This window comes from Martes martes (genome assembly GCF_963455335.1).
Source record: "Martes martes genome assembly, chromosome: 5".
In the NCBI taxonomy this organism is placed as follows: Eukaryota; Metazoa; Chordata; class Mammalia; order Carnivora; family Mustelidae; genus Martes; species Martes martes.
Window position 1 is genome coordinate 81096562 of NC_137892.1, and position 24265 is coordinate 81120826.

Genomic DNA, 24265 nt, shown 5'->3' on the forward strand with positions numbered 1-24265 from the left:
AATTAACAGATGAGGTACAGAGTAAGATGCCAAAATGGTCAATTAACAAGCATCACTCATGCCCATGCAGTATTTGTAATAGAGATTGAAAAACTATATAGTTGCAGATGTGATTTGACTTGTTTCTCAACTATCCATTTAACATTGATAAGGCAACTAATGCAATACTAGAATAAGACTTGCACATTAAAATACAAGTGCACCAACATTTACCTATGATACTCTGCATCTTATACAAGGCTGCCTCTCTTAAAAAATATTTTTTTTTTGTAACTGCAAGCATTATGTGACTTTTTCACATAAAGTCACATAAATGTGACTTCTTCATTGACTGGAGATGAACACGGAGAAAAATGCAGTTACTGTCTTCTTTTTATATATAAGCCAACCAAAGCCTAAAGTAGATCTATGCTAGACAAGTCAACAAATAAAGCCAATGTTTACTCCAACTAGTTATTATAAAGCACCATGCTGACCTTGTTATATAGGAGCCTCTCCTATACATAAAAATTTTTTAATAAAGTGTTTGGATTTCTGTTGAGAATGTTTTATTCCCCACATGCTAACCCTCCTCCTAAAACTAAATTATTAACCCCCCTCCTAAAACAAATATCAAATTAAAATAGACATACCCAATACTTTGGGATAATTAATAAGTTCATACATTCAGAACAAGAAAATTGGTTTTTGTTCCTGAATAGTGAAAAAGAATCCTATAAACACATTAGACTCCAAATCCAGAAAACACTAACTACTGAAGACCCAAAAAAAAAAAAAAAAAAAATCCTTTGGGGGATTCTCACAGATGATTCCCTCACAGAAAAAGCAAATTCCAATACTCTACTTTGACAATTTGACAATCATCCCCTAAATTACAGGAAAACAATTAATGAATCATTTAAAAGATTAACAGATTTAATTGAATCACCAGCCCCCAAACTTGGGGACAAATGATTTACTCACTTCAATTTCCAGCGTCTGTAGCGTCCTAGCACACCACCCTGTCGTCCCCCCGTCCTCTCCTGACATGAAATCCTCAGGGCACTACCATATCGTGGGAGTGTTAAACTGCGGTTCCGGACCCTTTGCCTGGGTCTGTTCCGGATTTGAGAGAGGTTAGTAAAATCGCTGAGATCTAATATACAAGTGGGGTTTGTAATTTATGTGATCGAAAAGGTTTCGGAACGCTAATGAGAGTCCAAGGAAACCCCACAGGCCCAGCCCACCACCCACCAGCACACCCTTCGCCCAGGCACCCACCCCTCCACGACTGTTCAGCCCCCTGGGTCGCCTCAGCCCAAACTCCCGCTCCACCCCGCAGGCTCCCGCTGTCCCACGCCCTTGCTCGCTGTCATTTCCCGGCTTCTCCTCGGAGTGAGCAGGAGAGTGGAAGGACCACCGATTGGGGCTGCCCCTGGGAGCAGCCTCAGCAAGGGGGCACGCAGGCGGAAGCTGCTTTTCAGCGCGGGCGGCTTCACAGCAGCCACAGCCGTCCCAGAGCCCCCTGACTGCTAAGGCTTTCTCCTGGCTGGATCTTCGTTAAGAGAGCCTTTCCTCACCGCCAGGGCCTCGGGACACAATACGATTCCACGCTGGACTAATTTTTACCAAAGAGGTAGTAAGCATGCAGTTCGGTGTGGGGCGCGCGACGGGGGAATCAAGCTGGCCGTGAGCATAAGCAGCGTCTGCCAACTATAGACAGCAGCTGCACGCTGGCAAGTGACTGAGAAAGGGCTCTCAGAAATTAAAGACTAGAGAGGTACTCTATTTTCAACACACTTAGAAACCAAACAAAATGACAATGACACAACTGTGCAAACACAAAAGTGTCATGGGAAGGGCGGTAAGAGAAAACTTCTGACCAGTGCTGCTGCTCTACACAGAAATGTTATCCATGCTTTAAAAAAAAAAAAAAAAAAATCAGAAAAACCATACCTCCTGTACTCCAAGAACCTAGGGACAGATGGAGTACCTAGTGGAATTCCTAAGTGGAATCAGGACCTCTCCTCACCCTTATTTGCTACTACATCGTCATTATTTCCAAACCTTCACATGATCCTGTATATTCCACATTTTGAGCTTCCTACTTTGGCTTAGGCCAGAAACTCTGGCTCATTAAAAATCCATAAGCCTCTAGGAAAGGAAAGCTAAGCTTTATTACTCACATTTCAACCTATGCTTTCTCTTGAGAGCAGGCCTTGATAAAGTTAGAGAGACAAAAGAGCACTTAGACCCCAGGCTCCACGGCAAAGGCACAGATTGCTAAAAGTGAGTAAAGCTAGCATTCAAAAGACACGCAACTGGGGCACCTGGGTGGCTCAGTGGGTTAAGCCTCTGCCTTTGGCTCAAGTCATGATCCCAGGGTCCTGGGATTGAGCCCCACATCAGGTTCTCTGCTCAGTGGGGGTCCTGCTTCCCTCTCTCTCTCTGCCTGCCTCTCTGCCTACTCGTGATCTCTGTCAAATAAATAAACTCTTTAAAAAAACTGCAACTTATAAATTGATAAGGACCTAAGATTTCTGATGCCAAACAGCAGAAAAACAAATGCTCAATGTAAGAAAAATTATTTTTAGGTTAAATTCCTAAGTGAAGCAAAAAATTCACTATTAATAGCAACATTTTGAATAACGAAAGAAATGAAGATAACCCTTGGAAATAATTGCTAAAAAAAAATCACAGAGTTAAAAAAAAAAAAAAAAGCAAAAATTCTACCAGAACATAACAGATGAAAAAGATAAAAAAAAAAAAAAAAAAAGCTATGAGATATAGAAAGAATGAAGAAAACTTAGGAAAATTTACCAAAGAAACTCTTCCAGGATCAGAAAAGAACTGTCTGCTAAAATACCAAGTAACCAGTCAGAATTTAAAAGCCCACTCATAAAATTTAAAAGCACCAATATCTTTTGGGATCGATACAATAACACTGAACCTAGAAAGGTAATAATAAGGTGGCAAGAGCATGCTTCCTCTTCTGGGGGCAAAAAATACAAACTACAGGGTAAACAAATTGCTCAAAAAGAGTATGATCCAAGTTTAAAACAGGTATGTGGAATGGTTTTGATCAATTTTCATTTCACCGGAACATTTATAATCTTCCCTGGAAAAACAGATAATTGGAAAAATAAGTTAAAAAAAAAAAGGGAAATCAGACTGTGTTAATTGGTCCATTCAGGAAACAATATTTATGTAATGTAAACCCTGCCTGATGTCCAATTTCAGAATCAACCTATAAATAAGAGAAAATAGACTTTATGGTTATAGAATAGAGTGGATATTTTAACTCTGGAAATGTAAATGTACAGTTTACAGATAATACAGTGTAAAAAGCCGTAAAATAGAAGAGAAAGAGAGCCTTTATCATTACTTCATAAAGTATGTGTCTTAGTCTCAAAGTTACCAAGAAAGTGAGAGTGATGTAAGTTAAATCTTTACCTATTATAGGGAAAACCAAGAGAAATCTAAATTTGGTGAGACAAAAATAAAACACACAATACCAACTACTAGAAATGGTGAAAGGCTGTTCAATATGGGATGTGAAATAGCAATTAAGAAAAGGAGACGCAGGAGAATACTGCTTCCTATTATAAACTCTTTTGTGGCATTTTCTAATCATACGTGTACCTGTTACTTTGATATTTTTTAAAGAAATCATTCAAATGTATATTTAGAAATGCAGAAAGTAAGTGAACATAGGACCAGTTTGGTTTGTAATGATAGTGGAATTAGGTACAATATTCTTTCCCTTTTTATATTTGAGTCAGTAATGCTGTTATGGTAATTTTACAAATCATGTAAATTCAAAAAATTTTTAAAGGCAATTAGGCCAGCTATGACCGAAAAACTCTTGAAAAGAAATGGGAATGGGGGGAGGGGAGGGAACAAATGGTCTGTAAATGCTCTTTGTAAACAAAACAAAATGGAGGAGAAAATTAAGACACATAGGTATTTTGCAAGTAACGACCCAAACACTTTCCTTCATTTACCCTTTCCCAGAAATGACATTACAGAATCCAAGTTAAATATTTCCCTATTTTCATTAGTTGAATTTCCCTTTTTTGAGTTGTCTGTTCTTTGTCCATTCTTCCACTGGTATTCCTACATAACCACATATAAAGAACTATACACTGATAATCCATTGTAGTCACAGTAATATTTTTCCTTGTCTGTTGTTTACTCTTTATATAAGCAACTAATCCTTTTGCGCTCGAATCTATTGTTTCAAGATTTCTGACCTTTGAGTTACAAGTCAACTCTCATCCCCAATTCAAAGGTTTCATATTTAACTATTTTTTTGTAGCTTTTAATTTTTAATAATACATGTGGAATAGATTGTGAATATGGCATGGGGCACACATCTAGTCCTAACAACATTTGTTAAACAGACCTTCTCTTTTCCTAAGTGATGTCTCATTTATTAATCAAATTCACGTAATAAGATTTATGTTGGGGACAGGTTACTTTGCATTTCTTAAGTTAACAATAACAAACATTCATAATTGATCATTTTTTATCTAATATTTACATCTCACTTGTTTCATGTCAATATTTTGGCTCATTTATTTAATGATTTATTAAGAATTACTTAAACTTAGTATGTCTAGAATGTTAAGATATATACTGGTAAATGAAAAAAGGATTCTCTCATTAGTTTTAAAATATCAAAATATTAATTATGGCAAGAGTGAACAGTATTGTGTTTTGTTGACAGAGTTTGAGCTGAAGAGTGATTTTCACCATTACATCTGTGTATTAATGTCTATTATATATAAATATTTAAATTATGTAAGACCTTGTTCACTTCATTGGTTTTACAAGACTCAAAATTTCAAAATATGGGAGAACTATGATATGCCAACAAAGAAAAATTAAAAGTGCTCTTGGAAAACTAAGGGGGAAATGTGTTTCATCCTTTATTTTCAAGGAAAGTCTGTATAGAATAAAAACAAACATTTGTTATGCCATTGAGTACAGAGCTCACATTGCATTTAACCATTTTCATCACATACCTAATGATCTAAAATCAAAATCATCTTAAAAGGCTTATGTCTTTCACTGTCTGCTACATGAAAATCATGTTACCATGTTTCAGTGACATACTATTGCTTTAAAGTCTCCTTTTAAGTAAAAATTGAGACTCAATAATTTCTAAACAAAAGCTTATCATAAATCCTACTGCCTATTATATAATCAATAAACACCACACTCAGATTAAGCATTTAGACATGAAACATGTCTAAAACCCCTGAAAAATACACTAGAAATAAGCAAGACATTTAGAATGCTTTAATCTTTCCAGTTAACACCATTTGTATCAGTAACTGCAATGTTGTAATTTTTAGCATTTCACATAACTAGTCAGTAAGAATTTTTTTTTAAGGGTGGGAGTAAGAACAGAAGGACAGAAGATACGAGAGTGTCAGGTTTCACACTTCTGTTAAAAACTCAAAAATGAAAACTATTTTCTTCTCTGCATCAAAACTATACCACAAACTTGAAGGATGTTTTAGCTTTAATCCCATGACTCATCGTCTACTGGATTGGGAGCTTGTGAAGAAGAAAACCCTGCTGTGTTCAAAGTGCTCTTGCCCTGGTAATTCTTTAAAAAGAAAGAAAGAAAAAAACATTTAATTTTATATCATTTCTAAAGTTACATTGCTCAGACTGAGAAAGGGGACTCAAGCCTTCTACCATCTATTCCCCAAATATATAATAAAAGACTTGATTTTAACTAAATTTAATCCATTTGGGGAAAAAAGACCCACATCAACTTAGGAAGTCTAAATTGCACAAAATATTTCAAGAAAAAGCTTTCTTAAACCAGTATTTGGCAAGTGGAAAAACTGAATGCTTAAACAGCATAAATATTTAATGATTAGTACGCTCAATGTTTCTGACTAAAAGTGGTGCTGCCTTTAAAATGTCAAAAAAGGACATGCAAAAAAGGACATGCAATTCATTATCTCTAGTATTTTGTCTTACTTAATAATACCATCAGAATTCTAAAAACAAAGAATTCTTATAGAAGGTTTAGAAGAATCCAAATTAGAATTTTAAATGCTAGCAAATTTGGGAAAGGAGGATGTTTGAGCATAAATATTGTTAATTCTGCACTTTTAAGATCAAAAATACATACATACATACATAAAATTTTAAGAAATATTAATCTAGATATGAAAAAATGGTTTAGATAATTATTGAATGTTATAGTTACTTCACATTATTAACCACAACATTCACAAAGAGTAACTGGAACCCAGGTTCAGAATTTTTCCCCTCAACCAACCTTTCTAGTGTCAACTGATGCAAACACATTTCCTCTTGCACTACTACCACTGAAGCCAGGAACATATGTACTAAAGGCAATTTCTTCCAACCATGCAGGAACATCCTGTTGGGCCTTTAAAAAAGACATTAATTTCATATACAACATGCATCAAGTCTTAAAGATTGGAGCAGTTTACTTATCCTGAATATACATATATATTTAATGTCTACTTTCAGTGATAAGGTATGATTACTATCCATTCAGTTTAAACATTCAAAACTTACATCTGACAGTACTTTCACTAAAGGCTGTGCCAAATGGTTATCTGATTCAGGATCAAAAAAGGAAATAGCTTGGCCAGTATTTCCACAACGACCAGTACGTCCAATTCGATGTACATATTCATCAATGGTAGAAGGAAGATCAAAATTGATAACATGTTGAACATTTTCAATATCCAGCCCCCTGGCAGCTACTGAAGTAGCAACAAGAACTGGACACTTTCCACAGCGAAAATCTCCAAGAGCTTGTTCTCTCTCTCTCTGTTCTCGGTCACTAAAAATAAAAGCAAGCATGTGTTAGGACAGTTTTTAAGAAAATTATTACAGTGAACCATTAAAGTTCAACATACATATTTATTTGTAATAATAGTAAAAAAAGCAGCATTTAATATTATTCTCTACTTCTTACATACCAGGTATTATACTAATTCCGTTCAAGCCATCATTTCATTTAATTCTCACAATAATACTTTGAAGTGGAACAGTTATCTTCATTTGCACATGGAAGGTAATGGGTAGTATGTACATGGAGTTAAAACACAAACTTAAGTATGACGAACATCAAATCTCACCTATTAACAATCTCTTTCTAGTCTTGACAAATAATATATAGCTATTTCAGAATATCAAAAAAGTTTTTTAATTATAATCTCAGATTTCTGTACATTCACTGATTAATATCTAAAGATACACTAGTAAAGCACCAATAAAGTTGTATTAATATGACATTTTTATTCAAGTCAATAAAAAGATGTCTAACATGAGAAAGACTAGATTCTGAAGAAAAACTTAGATCTAAGGATCAGAGAGCCTGAAGGAAGCTCTCTTGAAGAGTTAGCATTCCTCATGATGAGGAGTCTAAGACCTTTAATGCCTACCCCATCACCCAGTTGTTATAAAAACTTAAAATGAAAATAACAGTTTAGATCTTGAAAATTCTGAATCCTAATCTTAGGATTATATGATGTTAGTTATATATATTGATGTTTCTTAACAAATGACAAATACAAGTGTCACCTCTCTACTATGAAAACATATTAATCTACTCACCCATGAATACTTGTTGTTGATATTTTTTCTTGACAAAGAAAAGTAGCAATAAAATCTGCTTTTTTCTTAGTCTCAACAAAAACCATAGTTCTTTCATCACCTATAAGACAATGAAACAGTGATTAACATTCAAACTACAAAATTAGGGCAAGGAAAAAAAGGCAGAGTTATTAGTAGGAAATAGTCTCATCTACCACTGTATCCCCAAGACCAAGACCAGGCCTGGTAGGTAATAGAAACTCAAATACTTCCTGAATGAATTAATATCAAAGTTAAAGAATTAAGGACTATTTTTTCTATTTTAGGGACCAAAAAAAAAAAAAAAAGATAGCTTACCCACTGTCCTTCCAGGCCAACACCAAGGTAGAGACTTAGAGCAAGATAAATGATATCTATGTGCCAACTCCTAGCAGTTCATTTCAGGATCTTCATTTCCTTCTCTAGTTAAATAAATGCCTTTGTTCCCTACCTCCCAAGGTAATTCATTCATTCATTCTGCTTTGATTGCCCTAAGGATTTATAAGGCATCCAACACAAGGTTGAAATATTCGACAGTATTCCATGTTCCAACATTCTCTCTTAATTCAAACCCCTTTATTCCCAAAATTTCATATATCAAGAAAATTAATAAACTTTATCCTAGGGTCTTACGAATCAAAAATATTTATTGGTTAGCTGAAAGTACTTAATTGGTAGAAACTCAAGCATAACACAGAGATTTTTTCACCTATTATAAAGAGGATAATTTATAGTAATGGAAAGAAGATTGTATGACTGTCCATAATTCCTCTCCCCCATTTCCCTATTAGTTGGCTTCATTTATTCAACAAATATTTAGTGCCTAAGAGATGCCAGTCACTATTCTAGGTGCTGGAAATACTGCAATAAAATAAAGTCCCTGCTTTCATTGTGGAGAGGCAAATAATAAGCAAACATTATGCATTAAGTCCTAAAAAGGAAAAAAGAAAAACACAAGGATAGTCTCAAGAGGGTTACTTCAGATGTACCCTAATTAGATGACATCTGAGTAGAAATAAGAATAAAACAATATAGTGAACTTCTGAGATAACTGGGAAAGCACAGTACAAGGCAAAGGGAAGGACAAATATAAACACTCCTGAGTTATGGGTGTTCCTGATGTGCTAAAAAGAAAAAAAAAAAACAAACAGAAAAGAGGTACAAAGGCCTTGAAGCAGAAGTGTGCCTGGTGCATGTAAGGAATAGTAATGAACGTCTGGCTGGAGTAGGATGAGCATGAGAGCAGCAGAACATGAAGAGAGAGAGGTAATGGTGGTCCAGTCTACTGAAGGACACTGAAAGAAATTCTTCTGAGAAGGGAAGCCCCTGGTTTTGAACAAAGAAGTGACATGATCTAATCTTTGTTTTATCTGAGGAGCTAATAGATGCTCAATATATTTTGATGGTAGAAGCAAAATTATTTTGCTAACAGACAAGACATATGCAGTTAGAGAAAGAAGAACTCCAAGACTTTGTATCTGAACAACTGGAAAAATGGAACATTAACTAAGAGACCTGCAAGAAAAAAAGGCTCAGAGGAAGTATTTCATTAAGTCTCAGATCTACTAACCAAGCAGAAAAATCAAAATGGCAACTGATTCCTTCAGTAATAAGTCAGTTAAATCTTGGTCATTTTTATTTGAATTCATTTTACTTAAACATTTCACCTAAAATTTCTTTGACATGCCAAATATTCTAAAATAACATATTACCTTTAATTTGCATGCCACAGAAACAACCACACTTCCTCATTAGTAGCATTATTTTTATTATGAACCCTCATCAAATCTTCCATATTTAATAATTACCAGTAATAAATTAACAATGATCATTAAGTCTTTATCAACTACATATAATTTTTGTTTTCTTTTGATGCTTTCCCAAAGGCTGTGCTATAAGCTATTAGATAGCACAGTTTGTATCTTCAACAAAGGACAGACTCCAAGCACTCCAAGCCTTGTGGGGGGAAAAAAAAACTGTATCAGGCACTTCAAACTACCAATATTTCAAAAGAATAGTCTTGGGTAGAAGGTTCTATGTTGACACTGTTTTAATGACCTATAGAATGTATCATAGACAAGCAATATTTCCAGGACTAGTTCAGAAGCAGACAGAATCATCAAGGCATATTGCCAACAGATGCAATGCAACAACTACATGAAATACCATGGGGACATGGGGACCTTTAGGAGATAGGAGCTCACTCAGGTTTCTAGGTATTACAGATGGAATTTGAGAGAGTTTTCCAGACTTATTTTCCCATCTAAGCAAAAATAGAGGCTTTTAAAAGGTCAATGTCAGATTTCCTATGCAAACTTCCAGAAAGAAGTTTATTTTGTGATCTTAATAATTATGCAGCATTGTTTGGCTCTAGATTTGCAAAGCAAACTCAAAGAGGCCTATACTGTTAATTAACAATCTTGTTGCATCTATGCAGATAAGCCAAACATGAGATCAACCTTTCTTGTGACAAAGAACAATCTCTGAGATTGTTGTGATCATGAGAGGATAAAGGCTGTCAGGAAAAACTGTGAAAGACTTTGAAATAAGCAAAAAAATATTACTGTCTAGCACATGTTTCGTGGTTATGCGTCTTTTACTCTTTTTTTCTGTTGTATCTCTACTGTAACTGATAACAGTGCAAATGATTCTTATCAGTAAAAATACAAATGAAGTTTTCCCCTCAGAAGCAGCTGATTATTGCTTTGTGGATACTGACCAAGTTTACATTTACGTGTAAATTTATTTGAGCCTTCCTAACAGTCTCCACATAGATGTGTTCTTTGAATTCTTCAAACTGGCTGTAACATCTTACTAGTTTTCCTGTTAATTAGCTCAATAAAATCTTTGATATTCAATTAAAATTATGAAAAAGACAGTTGGTTATACTACCATAAAATAATGATACCTATACATTTTAAAGGTGCAGGGGATAGGCTAGCAGATTTAAGTTAAAGAGTGGAAAAAAATTATATTAACAAAAATATGTAAAATTTAAGGATATACTGAATCCCATGCAGATTTTTTAAAATGTAAGTACATACCTACACTCATATATACATACATACATAAATTACAAAAATGATGAATTCTAAGCTACAAAACATTTAACAGTTTAAATAATACAGAAGTATATCGATTGTGCTCATGCACTGACCTCAAAAGGTTTCTCAAAGGCAAAACATCACTTCTGAAAAATTCTCATTAGGATTATTCTTAAAATAATCTTTATTTCACAAATACACACATAAAGAAATCTTAAGGTTATTACACTAGAAATGTGCTCTAACTTCAGCAAAATGACATATTGCTCATTTCTTCCACATATGGAACTTCAGTTTTATACCAGGCAAGTTACTTGACCTCTCTGTATTTCAGTGTCCTCAATGTTCATATGTGGGTAGCAAAACCTACCTCAGAAGGTTGTTTTGAGAATTCAATGAGTTACCACATGTAAAACAATGAGAATAGTATGTGGCCCATAGAAGTAATTATTTTAATTTTATATGCCATCTGCAGTATATTATGAAATATCAGATGAAGCAAACCAGTAATATCAAACTCAAGATGAGTATTTGGTTTTTAAAAGTTGTTTTTTGGTGCCTGGGTGGCTCAGTTGGTTAAGCAAATGCCTTCAGCTCAGATCATGATCCCAGAGTACTGAAATGAGTCCTGCATCAGGTTCCCTGCTCAGCAGATAGCCTGCTTCTCCCTCTCCTCTCTGCTCCTGCCCTCTCTCTGTCTCATTCTCTCCAATAAATAAACAAAATCTTTTAAAAAGTTCTTTGTTTTTTTAATAAGGCTCAGCAAAAACTGAAGACTACAAGTCTTTAAAGGTGCTTTCTAACTCAACTTCCTTTTTTCCCCCCTCGTTGGAAATTAGATGGTTTCTGGCCTTCTCCTCTCATTCCCCCATCCCCACAGGGACATTCAAATTGAAACAATTATTAAAATGAAGGAGGGAAGGGGGAATATACAGCATGTAAGTACACTTAGCCCATGAGGGAATAAGGTATTAAAGGTATTAAAATGGTGATATTTAAAAGTTCTATTTCCAGACATAAACTAAGTCTATTCAATCAAACAAAGAAATATAACCTCCTATAAAAATTGGTGGTTTGTGGGGGGGGAGGCGAGAAATTTCTCAGCAGTGTTGTGAAGAAACACAACTAGATCTTTAAAGTCCCTGCCAGCTCTAAAATTCTCTGAATCTGTGATTATGGGAAGCCTTAGTAAACAAAAACTGGGAACTAAAAACAAAGAATTCATTTTTGGTGGAGTAAACACAGTTTGATGTAAAGATATGTTGGTAGGCCTTTTTACTTCTTAAAACAAAATATATATATATATATATATATATATATATATATATATATATATATATTTCTCCTAGAATAGTTTTTTGTCAAATACTGTTTAAATCTCAAATCCTTCCCATTTTTAATCTTTATGAAAAAAAGGACTACACTGCTACATAATTGACACAGGAAATTGAGTCATAAAACCTTTTATAAAAGAAAGCTTTAAAGAAAAAGTGGTAAAAACACACAGATTTAAAAACTTACGCCAAACAATTTTTAGAGTAATTTAAAAAAATTCATCATTTAAAAATATCAAAATCATGAAAAAAAAAATTATATCAATATAAGGTACCTATGTTTCGTAGAATTTCAACAAGTTTTTCTCTTTTGGAGTACTGGCCAACTTGGAGAATGGTCTGCTGAACATCTCTACATGCTCCACCCACTTGTCCAACAGCAACAAACAAATAATTCGACTTTAAAAACTCCCCAGCCAACCTTCAAAGACAAAAGATTATTCCTTAACTTATCCTCTTCCATTAATACTCATTATATGCACTGAATTTCTGCAAGTGTTACTTCAATATTGGATTGTAACAACTCTAATGAGTAAGGTAAATAACTATGTCATCCAAGTACTAATTCCAAAGATCAGTATAAAATGTTAAGATTTTATTAAATACTTAACAACTGTTAGTGAAAAAGTTTGTGTCAAATTATGGATACAGGAAGTTCAAGTGATGTGGAGGCCATGTAAAACTATGTAAAATGTGTATGTTATATAATAAAAATTATGTTTAAAATATCAGACTACAATAAGCAGAATTTTTGTTAAAAGCTGAAATACAAGCCTAGGGCAAAAACTCTGTTCTTCACAAATACTTTTATGTATATTATTGCTAGGAGTTATTTTCTGATAATATTATTTGTTAAATTACTATACTTTCAACAATTATGAGCAAACCAGATCTTAGGTCAGTGCTTTTCATGTCATAACACATAGCAAAAATGGTTAACACTTATAGAGCACAACTGAGTAAAAAAAATCAGACAAGAGGTGAAGGGCCTAGGGGCTGATGCTCACCCCAAAGGTTGAGGGTATCAGCATGTTGACACACACATAACTCACTGACAGCACACAATTAAGGTCTGCTTTAGATCATCCAGAAACATAGGGAGCAGAGAAAGGGAACTGCCAATCAAAGAGCTGAGTTTTCCGGGATTAAGGAGGAGGTCCAAATCTATCACCAGTCCTCCTCTCTCCCATTTAGCAGTCCCTTACTTTCTACCTGCCTCCTAAAATATCATGAAAATAGTTCAAACTTAGCATTTCCAGAATTTTAATAAATCATTGCTGTTTCTTTCTCCTCACCTGCCCTTACAATAAAAGAAAAAGAAAAGCTTCATTTTGAATCCCTCCTGCCAGAATCAAGCCCCTCTCAACCACAAATTTCAAAACCATCTCAAATTCTTTATTATCCATCATCCTTTTCATTCACTAAAACATTTAGTGAGTGTCAGGCACACATGGTGCAAGGTACTGGGAGTACAAAGATGGATATAAAGTTCTCTGCTACTGAGATGCTCACATCAGTAAGATAAACATAGTTATATAAAAAATAATTACTATATTTTTAGGTAGTTAACATTTTAATATTTGTATAACCACATATTAAACATTTTAATATTTAATATATTTAACATAATATTATAGTTTTAATAATTAACATCTACTGAATACTTCCCATATTCCCAAAAATGTGCAAAGTGTCTAAAACAGTTTCACAAGTACAATGGCAGGAAATAGATGAAATGATGTGTATTTGGAAGAGCTTTCAAGTTGAAGCCAATAGGAAATAGTTTTAGTAGACAAGAAATACATGATTTCAAGCAATAAAGTAGCAGGTGAAGCAAAGATTACATCATGTGTAGAGTCTGAAAGATGGTTAGTCAGTCTGTGGAGATGGGAAGACATGGGAGGGTTTATTTATACATTTTTTTGTTTTTTTTTTTTTTCTTTTATTATGTTATGTTAGTCACCATACAGTACATCATTAGTTTTTGATGTAGTGTTCCATGATTCATTGTTTATGTATAACACCCAGTGCTCCATGCAATATGTGCCCTCCTTAATACCCATCACTTGGCTAACACATCCCCCCACTCGCCTCCACTCTAAAACCCTCAGTTTGTTTCTCAAAGTCCATAGTCTCTCATCGTTCATCTCCCTCTCTGATTGGGAGGATTTATTTTGAATAAATGTCTAAAAAAAAACAGACTTTATTTTGGAATCATTACTAACACAAAATTGAGATTAGAGTCTGGGGAGAAAGGTTAGAAAGCCACTAACAACGAGAAGAAGGAAACTGAAAAGGACTTAAAGTGGGAAACAGAGAAGAAACTAACAGATTTGAAATATTCTAGAGATAACTACCAAAATGAGTATTTTTGAAGGGAGAAAGTTAAAATTGTATGAGGGAGGAATCAATAGGATTCAAAGGGTTTTGGTTTAGAAAGACTATGCTGCCAATAAGGAAAACTGGATAGGAAAGAGGGTACTGAAGAATAGCTTCCATTTTGGACATAATGAACATTAGTTACTAGTAAATATTTTAAGAAGAAGTACTCTTTTGTTTTTTTTTCCAAAGATTTTATTTATTTATTTGAGAGAGAGAGAGAGAGAGAGCATGAGTAGGAGGTGAGAGGGTGCAGCATGAGAGGGAGAAGCAGATACCTTGCTGAGCAGGGAGCCCGATGTGGGACTGGATCCCAGGACCCTGAGATCATGACCTAATCTGAAGGCAGACACTTAAATGACTGAGCCACACAGGTGCCCTAAAGAAGATATTCTTAAAAAGTTAAAACCTCAAGTCTGGCTACAGGTAATAAATTTGGGACAGTTACAGAAGAAAACGTAAGCCACAGAAATGGATGCTGCAATGGTTTAGTGACATGCGCAGTGATAAAAGTGTACTTTCAACACAGTAATGAGCAGCTTATAACATTTGAAAGCAGAGAGTGAAGCAAGTGAGGAGACTTCAGTAACTTAAGACTATAAGCAACTCAAGGTCAGGGCCTCTATTTTGTTTACCATTTACCCCCAGGACTTACAATCAAATGTGGCTCATAAAAAGCACTCAACAACTGTTAGTCATGAGAGTACGCATTAGTCATTTTGACTGGCCAATATCCAAATACCTTCCTATTTCAGGGTGAATCAAAAAATAGGCAACAGGGTGGCTGGGTGGTTCAGATGGTTAAGCGACTGCCTTTGGCTCGGGTCATGATCCTGGAGTCCTGGGATTGAGTCCTACATTGTGCTCCCAGGTCCATGGGGAGTCTGCTTCTCCCTCTGACCTTCTCCCCTCTCATGCTGTCTCTCTTACTCCCTCTCTCAAATAAATAAATAAAATTAAAAAATAAAATAAAGGCAACAGAATATTTAAGTATTTAAGTAGGTAGTTACCTATCTACTATTAATTGCCAAAAATGAAGATGGAAATGCAGATATCACTTTTCAAATTTAAGACACCATTTAATATAAGAAACTATTATTTTATATACTACTAAGAAAAAAAATCCTGATCAAATGCTTTCTTATTTAGACATTTTCCCCCGTAAAGAGCTTTTCAACCTTACACAGAGACTTTAAATCATCTCTTAAGTAAACCAAATCAATAGCCAGCCCTACTATCTGATGACTTTGAAGTGTTTGATCCCATGTAACACTCTATCAGACAATGAGACCTACTTTACAGCAAAAGAAGTAATAGAGCAGGCCCATAACCATAAGGTTATGATTAGGTCTATAGGTCGTATCAGACCCCTGAGTAAGGAAAGGGTTAAGATATAGGCAGGGAAAGATAGGGAGCCCCTGGCTAGGCTCTGAGACTATTCCAGGCAGGCAGAAGCACTAAGACAGAGCGAACAAGGTATAAGGAAACAGACCACCTGGCCCTGGATGTTAGGGAGTATTTTTCTTTAGTGGCTATCAGGTATCACAGAAAATGGCCAAGCCTCAAAGAATTAAGTCATTAAGGGCATTAACAATGGTCCTTGCTCAAACCAAGATGACCAAAGAATCTGAAGGACACAAGTTTCCCAGTTCTCAATGAAAGACTGCCATTAAAAGCCATCAGTGGCAACCCGTTTGGGACTCCTCCCACTCTAGAGAGCTTTCTCTGTATCCTTACTTAATAAAATTCTATTGCTTTACTCACTCTCCTTTGTCCAGGAGAGTCATTCTTCAACTCTGTCAGATAAGAACCTGACTCTCGCTTCACTACAACACTCAGAATCTGTCACCCTGACAGAAAGTGGAACATCCACTTAAAGAATAGCTCACAGGCCAGCTTGGAAGTGTTTCTTTACAAAGACAGCACATCATTCAACATGGCACAGTAACTTTCAATCAGAAATCTTTATATAGTGCATTCAGTCTGAGAGCCAAAGGGTACAAGCAAGAGTGGCCCCCTTACCATCACCCCCAGTGACCCACATAGGAAATCTGTGCTTCCCACTCCTCCTCAAGCTATAGATTCTGCAGATATGGAGGTCTTGGTTCCCAAAAACCAAGAAATTCTGTCAGAGTCAACAGGAGGAGTCTTTAATGAATTACAAGCTAAAGTTGCTTTCCGGTCATTTCAGGCACCTTGTGGCCAAGGGAGCAGCAAGCAGGAAGAAAAGTCACAATTCTAGAAAGGATGTGTCATCCTAATCTCAGAATTCACCAAGCCATATAGTATATAGAGTAAGAGATTCAGTATGTGTCAATAATTGGTACATGAATTTTCTAAGAAAGGCCCAATGTTCCCAAGCTATATAATTTTGATTTGAAAAGAAGACACAAACATAAAAGTAACTTCATTCAGTAAACACTTATTAAATCCTAGCTAGCTGCTGTGTAATCACACACATATACACATTTTAACAAAATGTGACACTAATGCAAAGCCAGGTAATAAAAGCAAGAAACAATGAAAAATACAGTAAACTTTTTAGGAACACATCCATTTCTATGTTAAAATCTTAACCTTTAAAAAACCTCAAAAATAATATATTTGCATTGCTTTTCCTTTCATAAAAGCATTTATGCACAAAACAATTATTTTTAAGAAAAAAAAAATGTTACCTTTGAATTTCTTCTGGAAAAGTTGCACTAAACATAAGGGTTTGACGCTGTTCTTTTGATGGCATTCCAGGGCAAGAAATTAACTTCTTCATTTCTGGTCCAAAACCCATATCCAGCATGCGATCAGCTTCATCCAGAACTAAATATTTGACTTGTCTGAGACCAATCTTTAAGAATATTTTTAAGAGTTAGAGCAGAAAATGCATACAAATCAACATATTAAACTAAAACGTTCCTCACAATTCTGACTACTAATTTATTGTTAAGCATGAAGATTAGAAATCAATGCATAAAATAATGAGAATTGTTATGCTTAGATAACACTAGTTATTGTTTTAATACTGATGAACAATTCCTGATCTTCACTAACATGTTAGCCACTAGCCACCTACAGATATTAAGTACTTAAACCATGGCTACTGTGTGTAAAGAACAGAATTTTTTATTTTATATCATTTTTAAATTTGTATAACCCACATGTGGCTGCTGACTACTGGACTGGACTACTGTAGAGATGTACAGCTTATTATCTGATAAAATCAGTCTTTAACGTAAGGAAAAATTTCCTAACAGCATGACATATTCAAATGTCTTATAAGGGGTAAATTTAGCTCTAACACTTTAAACTCTTAATAAATTCTCCATTCTCTAATCACTTGGGAACAACTGAGAAACTTCTGTCACCTTCACATGAATACTTATTACTATAAGGAGAGGGAGACATTTTCAAGGAAAACAAATGAATTTGGCATAACCATGTAGGTTGTTTAGTGAGAAATCAAGGTGGATTTCTCTGGATAGTCTAAATAAGTATCCAAAGAAAACTACCTTTATAAAGAAAGACCATATTTTGAGTAATCCCTTTAGAGAAGAGCCTTAAAAAAAGCAGAGGAGGTTCATCAAAGTGAGCTTAAAGCACTGATTTACAGATGTGATAAAGTGTTACATGAATACCTAAAGTAAGTACATAAACTTAAATATGTTTTTAAAGGCTCAGAAATTGTAACAATCCTGGTTAACATCATCCTATGCTTAAAAAGAGACAAATGCTAATAACCAGGCTTTCTTTTATGAAGAAAAGATGTCATCATGACTTACATGAAACTCGATAAAAGCATTTACTCCATTTCTCCCAGTGTAGTGGAATATGGGATACAGACTTGAGTCAGATCCAGCTCCTAGCCCTAGCCTATCACTAGAGCTAAGTGAGGGATTTTAAAAAATTACATAATCTCATTCACTGTCTTCTCAAATACAAAATAGGAAATACGATTTATCTACTGTTGGAGTTATTTTAACAATTGTGTAAGAATTCATTCAAAGAGTGGCTCCTGGGTGGCACAGTTAAGTGTCCAACTCTTGGTTTTGGCTCAGGTCATGATAGAGCCCCGGGCTCAGCATAGATTCTGCTTAAGACTCTTTCCCTCTCCCTCTACCCTTCCCCCACTCCATGCTCACTGTCTTTCTAAAGTAAATAATATACATCTTAAAAAAAAAAAAAAAAAAAGAATGCCTTCAGAGAATCTGATGGGCGCCTAACATAAACAGTACTCTAATAAACCCTTATCTCTTTGCATCATCTTTCCTTTTCCCATTCAGAAAAAATTATATCAATCCACAATTTTATTACCTGTCTAGGGCCTACCTTTTCTTTACCTATGATATCCATCAGTCTCCCAGGAGTAGCACATAATATATTACAACCTTGTACTATTTGTCGAATTGAATGCCCCAACTGGGTTCCCCCATATATAACAACAGCTCTTACACAGGTCCTATTAACAAGAAAAATGGATGTTATTTTCTAGGTATGTGAAAATTATATACTTGTTTCTAATAAGATATTTTTAAAAACCCATAAAGAGAAAACCTAATACATTCAACTACCTGAAAAAAATTAAACTCTTCCTAGGAAGAAGTTGAAAAACAAATGACAAATGATGGGGAAAAAACCCTGGAATATATCCAATAAAGGGCTCTTGGGGGCACCAGGGTGGCACAACGGGTTAAGCCTCTACCTTCAGCTCAGGTCATGATCTCAGGGTCCTGGGATCAAGCCCCATATCCGGCTCTCTGGTCAGCAGGGATCCTGCTTCCCCCTCTCTCTCTGCCTGCCTACTTGTGATCTCTCTCTCTGTCAAATAAATAAATAAAATCTAAAAAAAAAAAAAAAAAGGGCTCTTCAAAAACAATAGTAAACACCAATACCACCTCAAAAATTGGCCAAAAACTGGGTGCCTGGGTGGCTCAGTGGGTTAAGCCTCTGCCTTCGGCTCAGGTCATGATCTCAGAGTCCTGGGATCAAGGCTCTCTGCTCGGTGGGGAGCCTACCCCCCCGCACCTGACACCCCGCCTGCCTCTCTGCCTACTTGTGATCTCTCTGTCAAATAAATAAAATCTTTTTAAAAAATGGCCAAAAACATGAACAAGTGGTTCATAAAAAATACAAATGGCTTTTAAACATTTTTTAAGGTCAACATTACTGTAAAAATGAAGACAAACACATTTTTCCCAAAGTTTAATAATACCATGTTAGCCATTTCACAATTTTAATCTCTTTCACAATTTTAACTCTCTCTTAAAATTTAAAGACTTCTCTCTTGTCCCAATAAATTCACTTGTATTACTTTACCCTTCAGATATGTCCCCACAAATGGGGAAAGAAGACTTTATAGTAATATTCACTGCCAGCTTTATTTTTAATATCAAAAGGCTGAAAACTTATAGTCTAGTCATCCAAAGGGACACTGTACATTCTTAAAAAGAAAAGATTAGGATTAGGCATTATCTCCAAAATTTACCCTTAAAAAAATAGAGTGACAACAGCTTAGTGTGCTACCATTTGCTGAGAGGAGGATTAAAGTGTATACATGTGCACCAGCTATTTCTCCTCTAATTCATACAAAACTGTTCAGAGTGGGTAACTCTAAAGAGAATTAAATAACTGGGGGGGTTAAGACAACAGGAAAATTTTATGTGTTTTTTTTAAAGCTTATTTATTTATGTAATGTCTACCCCCAACATGGGACTCAAATTCATGACTCTGAGATCAAAAGTCACATGCTCAGGTCTCCTGGGTGGCTCAGTCGGTTAGGTGTCTGATTCATAACTTTGGCTCAGGTCATGATCTCATGGGTCGTGGAATCAAGCTCTACATCAGGCTCATACTGAGCATGACATCTCCTTGAGATTCTCTCTCTTTCTAAAGTAAATAAATAAATCTTTTAAAAAAGGGGGGGGTTGCATGTTCTACTGAATGAGCTAGGCAGGTACCCCCAAAACTTTGTTAATTAAATAAACTCATTACTTTAAGCAGATTCTTTGTTTTCTCCCATTGCTAGGCCTAAATAAGGTAATACATAAAAAAAATTTATTTATAACTTACCAAATGCTAAGGATTCAGTAACTTAGTTATTACCATTATTCTTCTAAGTGTACCATAATTTAACCAGTCCTTGAATGACAGACATTTAGATACTTTTTAGTCTTCTGCCACAATGTTACAACAAATTTCCATGTACAAATATTCATTCTGTGCATACACATTATCTGAATTTACCATGCACATGTTTTTGTTTTTAACAAAGAAAATATGTGTTATTTTTTACTTGACTTAAAAGTCTAGGGGCACCTGGGTGGCTCAGTGGGTTAAAGCCTCTGCCTTCGGCTCAGGTCATGATCCCAGGGTCCTGGGATCGAGCCCCGCATCAGGCTCTCTGCTCAGCAGGGAGCCTGCTTCCTCCCTTCTCTCTCTCTGCCTGCCTCTCTGCCTACTTGTGATCTATCTGTCAAATAAATAAATAAAATCTTTAAAAAAAAAAAAAAGTCTAAAAGCAACATAGTACATGGAGACTATTAAAAAAAAAAAACTCTGGCCTCAGTAATATATATACCCACTTTAAAAAAAATCTGTTAAGCTTGACATTAGATTTTTTTTTTAAGATTTTTATTTTTATTTGACAGATCACAAGTAGGCAGAGAGGCAGGCAGAGAGAGAGAGGAGGAGGCAGGCTCCCTGCTAAGCAGAGAGCCTGATGCGGGGCTCGATCCCAGGACCCTGGGATCATGACCTGAGCCGAAGGCAGAGGCTTCAACCACTGAGCCACCCAGGCGCCCTGACATTAGATTTTTTTAATAACTTTGGTTTTTTCTTCTCATTTTTAAAATAAACTGATTCAGTGGTGCCTGGGTGGCTCAGTTGGTTGAACATTTGACTCTTGATCTCAGCTCAGGTCTTGATCTCAAGGTCATGAGTTCAGCCCCACTCTGGGCTCTATGCCCCCAGCATGGAGCCTACTTCAAAAAAAATAAAATAAAATAATTCACAGAAAATAAAATGTTAATAATTTCTACATAGAAAGCTTTTTTAAAAACCTGCAAAAAAAAAGAACACTAAGATCCTATGAGATAAAGGTAAATAACAATGTTTAATTAACAAAGGAAAAATTATTAAGTGTTCTAAAAGTAGTTCAACCTCTTCATAAATTTTTAAAAAATGAAGATACCTGTAGTGGTTTTACAATATATTAAAATTTTTCTATTTTCCTTCCCTTTTTCAAATAGAGATCCTAAATCTCTTTCCCCTTAAATGTGTGTAAGGCTGGCTTCATATGTGTGCAACCTGTGCAGTCACACAGGGTCCCAAGGTAAAAAGAGCCCTTAGCTTGATTTAATGCTATGCTATATACAGTCTTAAAATTCACAATAATTTTTGAACAAAGGTCCCTGCATCTTCATTTTGCACTGGTTCCAGCAAATGACATAGCTAGTCCTGAGTATAGGGCAGACTGAGTGCTGAGTGATAAACACAATATGGCAGAAGTGACTGAGACGGTTTTAAAAGAGCCGCTGTAGCTTCCTCCTTGCTCTTTCTTGTTCATCACTCTAAGCAAGCCAGATGTCACTTCCTAAGGACAACCAAGGATCCTTATGGGACCAGTACAGTCAAGCCTTTAGACGACTACAATTGTTGGCTGGTATCTTGCCTGCAGCCTTATAACAGACCTCAAGCCAGAAGCACTCAGCTAAACTGTTCTCCAATTCCTTATCCCCAGTAACTATTAGGTAATATTTACATTTTGAGTAACTAGGTTTTAGGTAATTTGTTAGGCAGCAATCCGTACCAAATGTCATCAAAATGTATAGTGAAACTGGCATTCTCATATACTGCTGATAGAACTGTATATTGGTGAAAGCTTTAAGTACATACCCTTTAACATTAAACTTATAAAAACCTACTCTGAGGAAATGCTTAAAACATAAAAATAGAAAATCTTTATTTAAGCAAGCTGTTCATTATAATTTGTGGTAGCCCCAAACTAGAAACAACCTAAATGCCACAAAACAGACATAAAATACGTACACATAAACAATTTAAAAATGATTAAAAATTGGGGTGATTATGATATAAGCATTTTCTATAAAGTTACATGTGAACAATTATGAGGAACACCCTAAGTGCATTAAGCATATATTTAAAACTACCAGAAAATATACCACCATTATGTTCACTATTTTATCTTTCTACTTCTATTATTATGATTTTAATATGCATGTTTCTTTTTTAAAAATAAGCATGTTTCTTTTAAAAATAAAAATTAACAGGGATTCCATAAGGAAGATGATGAAAAAGTACACTTCAATCAAGTAACACTAATTATGTGACTGCACTGACTTATTCCCAAAGTAATTGAGAAAAATCTCTGAAGAAAAACTTGTTTTGAGTGGCATTCCAGATGTACATACCCAAAAGAAAACTTTCTGGCTTCCAGATAGATCTGATTGATCAGTTCTCGAGTTGGTGCTACAATAATGCACTCTGGTTCCTGCAGCTCTTTGAAACGACTGGCTGTTATTCCATCACGCATCATATGTGCCAAAATTGGCAAGAGAAAAGCTGCCTAGAAGTTGAATTACATAACTTACAAATTTATAATACACCACCCTTCTCCCTATAGAAATAAATCTATTCCTTAATCCCTTACAGCTTCTAGATTCTTCCTTTCACCTTGCTGGTAAATTTAATATGAGAGAGGAAAACAATTATTTCAGTGAGTTTTTGATAGATATATTTCAGTTATTTAAAAAGCATACCCATGAATTCTAAATAATTAACATAAACTTATTGAGGATAATGTACACATGACCTGATGTAAATCAGTGCATTTAGCAATTACTTTAAATGAATTCCTTTTGGAGTAGAGCTAAAATTATCACAGAATACATGACAAAAGTGGTATACAAACAACAAAAATTGGGAAATCATTCATTTGGATTACTCACCCTTAGTAAAATTAATGTGGCAAGTGAAATTTTGTGCTACGGTTTTCTCATTAAGCAAATTAGATAGTAAAATCTACTTCCAAAACTATGTGTAGGTCATCCATCAGCTGCTATAGTATACAACTCCTTTATTATCCTTTCAATTCTACTACAGAGGCTAATAAAAGTTGAAATAGCATGAACCATAATTCTTTGATTCAGAAAGGATAGGCTTTTAGACTCATCTCAAGGAACTCCATTTAACAGACAGATCCCAAAGGTAAGTCCTAAGACCAACCTGATCTCATCAGAGTTCTTTTAGATAGCATAACCTGAAGTTACTCCATAGTAAAGACCAGGTACAATGCATATTGCTATTTCTCATTCTTTTGACTCCACAACTTTATCAGCTTTATTATACAACTTATTTTCTCTCTTTCTCTGCGTTTTATAACCTCTGGTGCTTTGACCGTCAATCATTTTGTTATATATATATTTTTAGGGGGTAGGGCAAAGACAGAGGGAGAGAGAAACCCAAGCAGGCCCCATGCCCAGCACAGAGCTAGATGAGGGGCTCGACCTCACAACCATGAGATCGTGACCTGAGCTGGACATTTAACCAACTGAGCTACACAAGCGCCCCTCAATCATTTTGTTTTAGACACCACCATCTTCCAGGAATTGAACAGTCTTAAAGTGGATTAAACATCTATGAACTGCAACACTACTCTAGAAATAGTTCTAAATTCTTTCTTCAAAAGTATACAAAAACCCCCCTTGGGGGGCCTGGGTGGCTCATATAGCTGAGCTGCTGCCTTCGGCTCAGGTCCAAGCCTAGCATTGGGCTCCCTGCTCAGTGGGGAGCCTGCTTCTCTCTCTCCCTCTCTTCTGCTGTTCCCCCTGCTTGTGTTCTCTCACTCTCACTCTCTGTCAAATAAATAAATAAATAAAATCTTAA

General features: G+C 35.4%; 1 protein-coding gene across 5 annotated transcripts in view; it reads right to left on the reverse strand.

Moving 5' to 3' along the window:
* Positions 1-5509: 5509 nt before the first annotated feature.
* Positions 5510-24265, reverse strand: part of DDX4 (DEAD-box helicase 4) — a gene marked incomplete at both ends in the record, with an annotated part of 72314 nt that continues 53558 nt past the window's right edge. For 3 of the 5 annotated variants that reach the window (XM_080804597.1, XM_080804599.1, XM_080804596.1), the window contains 8 exons: positions 5510-5587; positions 6284-6397; positions 6550-6820; positions 7597-7696; positions 12268-12413; positions 17047-17213; positions 18692-18821; positions 22792-22946. In XM_080804597.1, the coding sequence (XP_080660723.1) occupies positions 5510-5587; positions 6284-6397; positions 6550-6820; positions 7597-7696; positions 12268-12413; positions 17047-17213; positions 18692-18821; positions 22792-22946 (1161 nt within the window). Of the gene's footprint in view, positions 5597-6283; positions 6398-6549; positions 6821-7596; positions 7697-12267; positions 12414-17046; positions 17214-18691; positions 18822-22791; positions 22947-24265 lie in introns of all 5 variants that reach the window. The other 2 variants (XM_080804598.1, XM_080804595.1) reach the window with 1 other exon arrangement.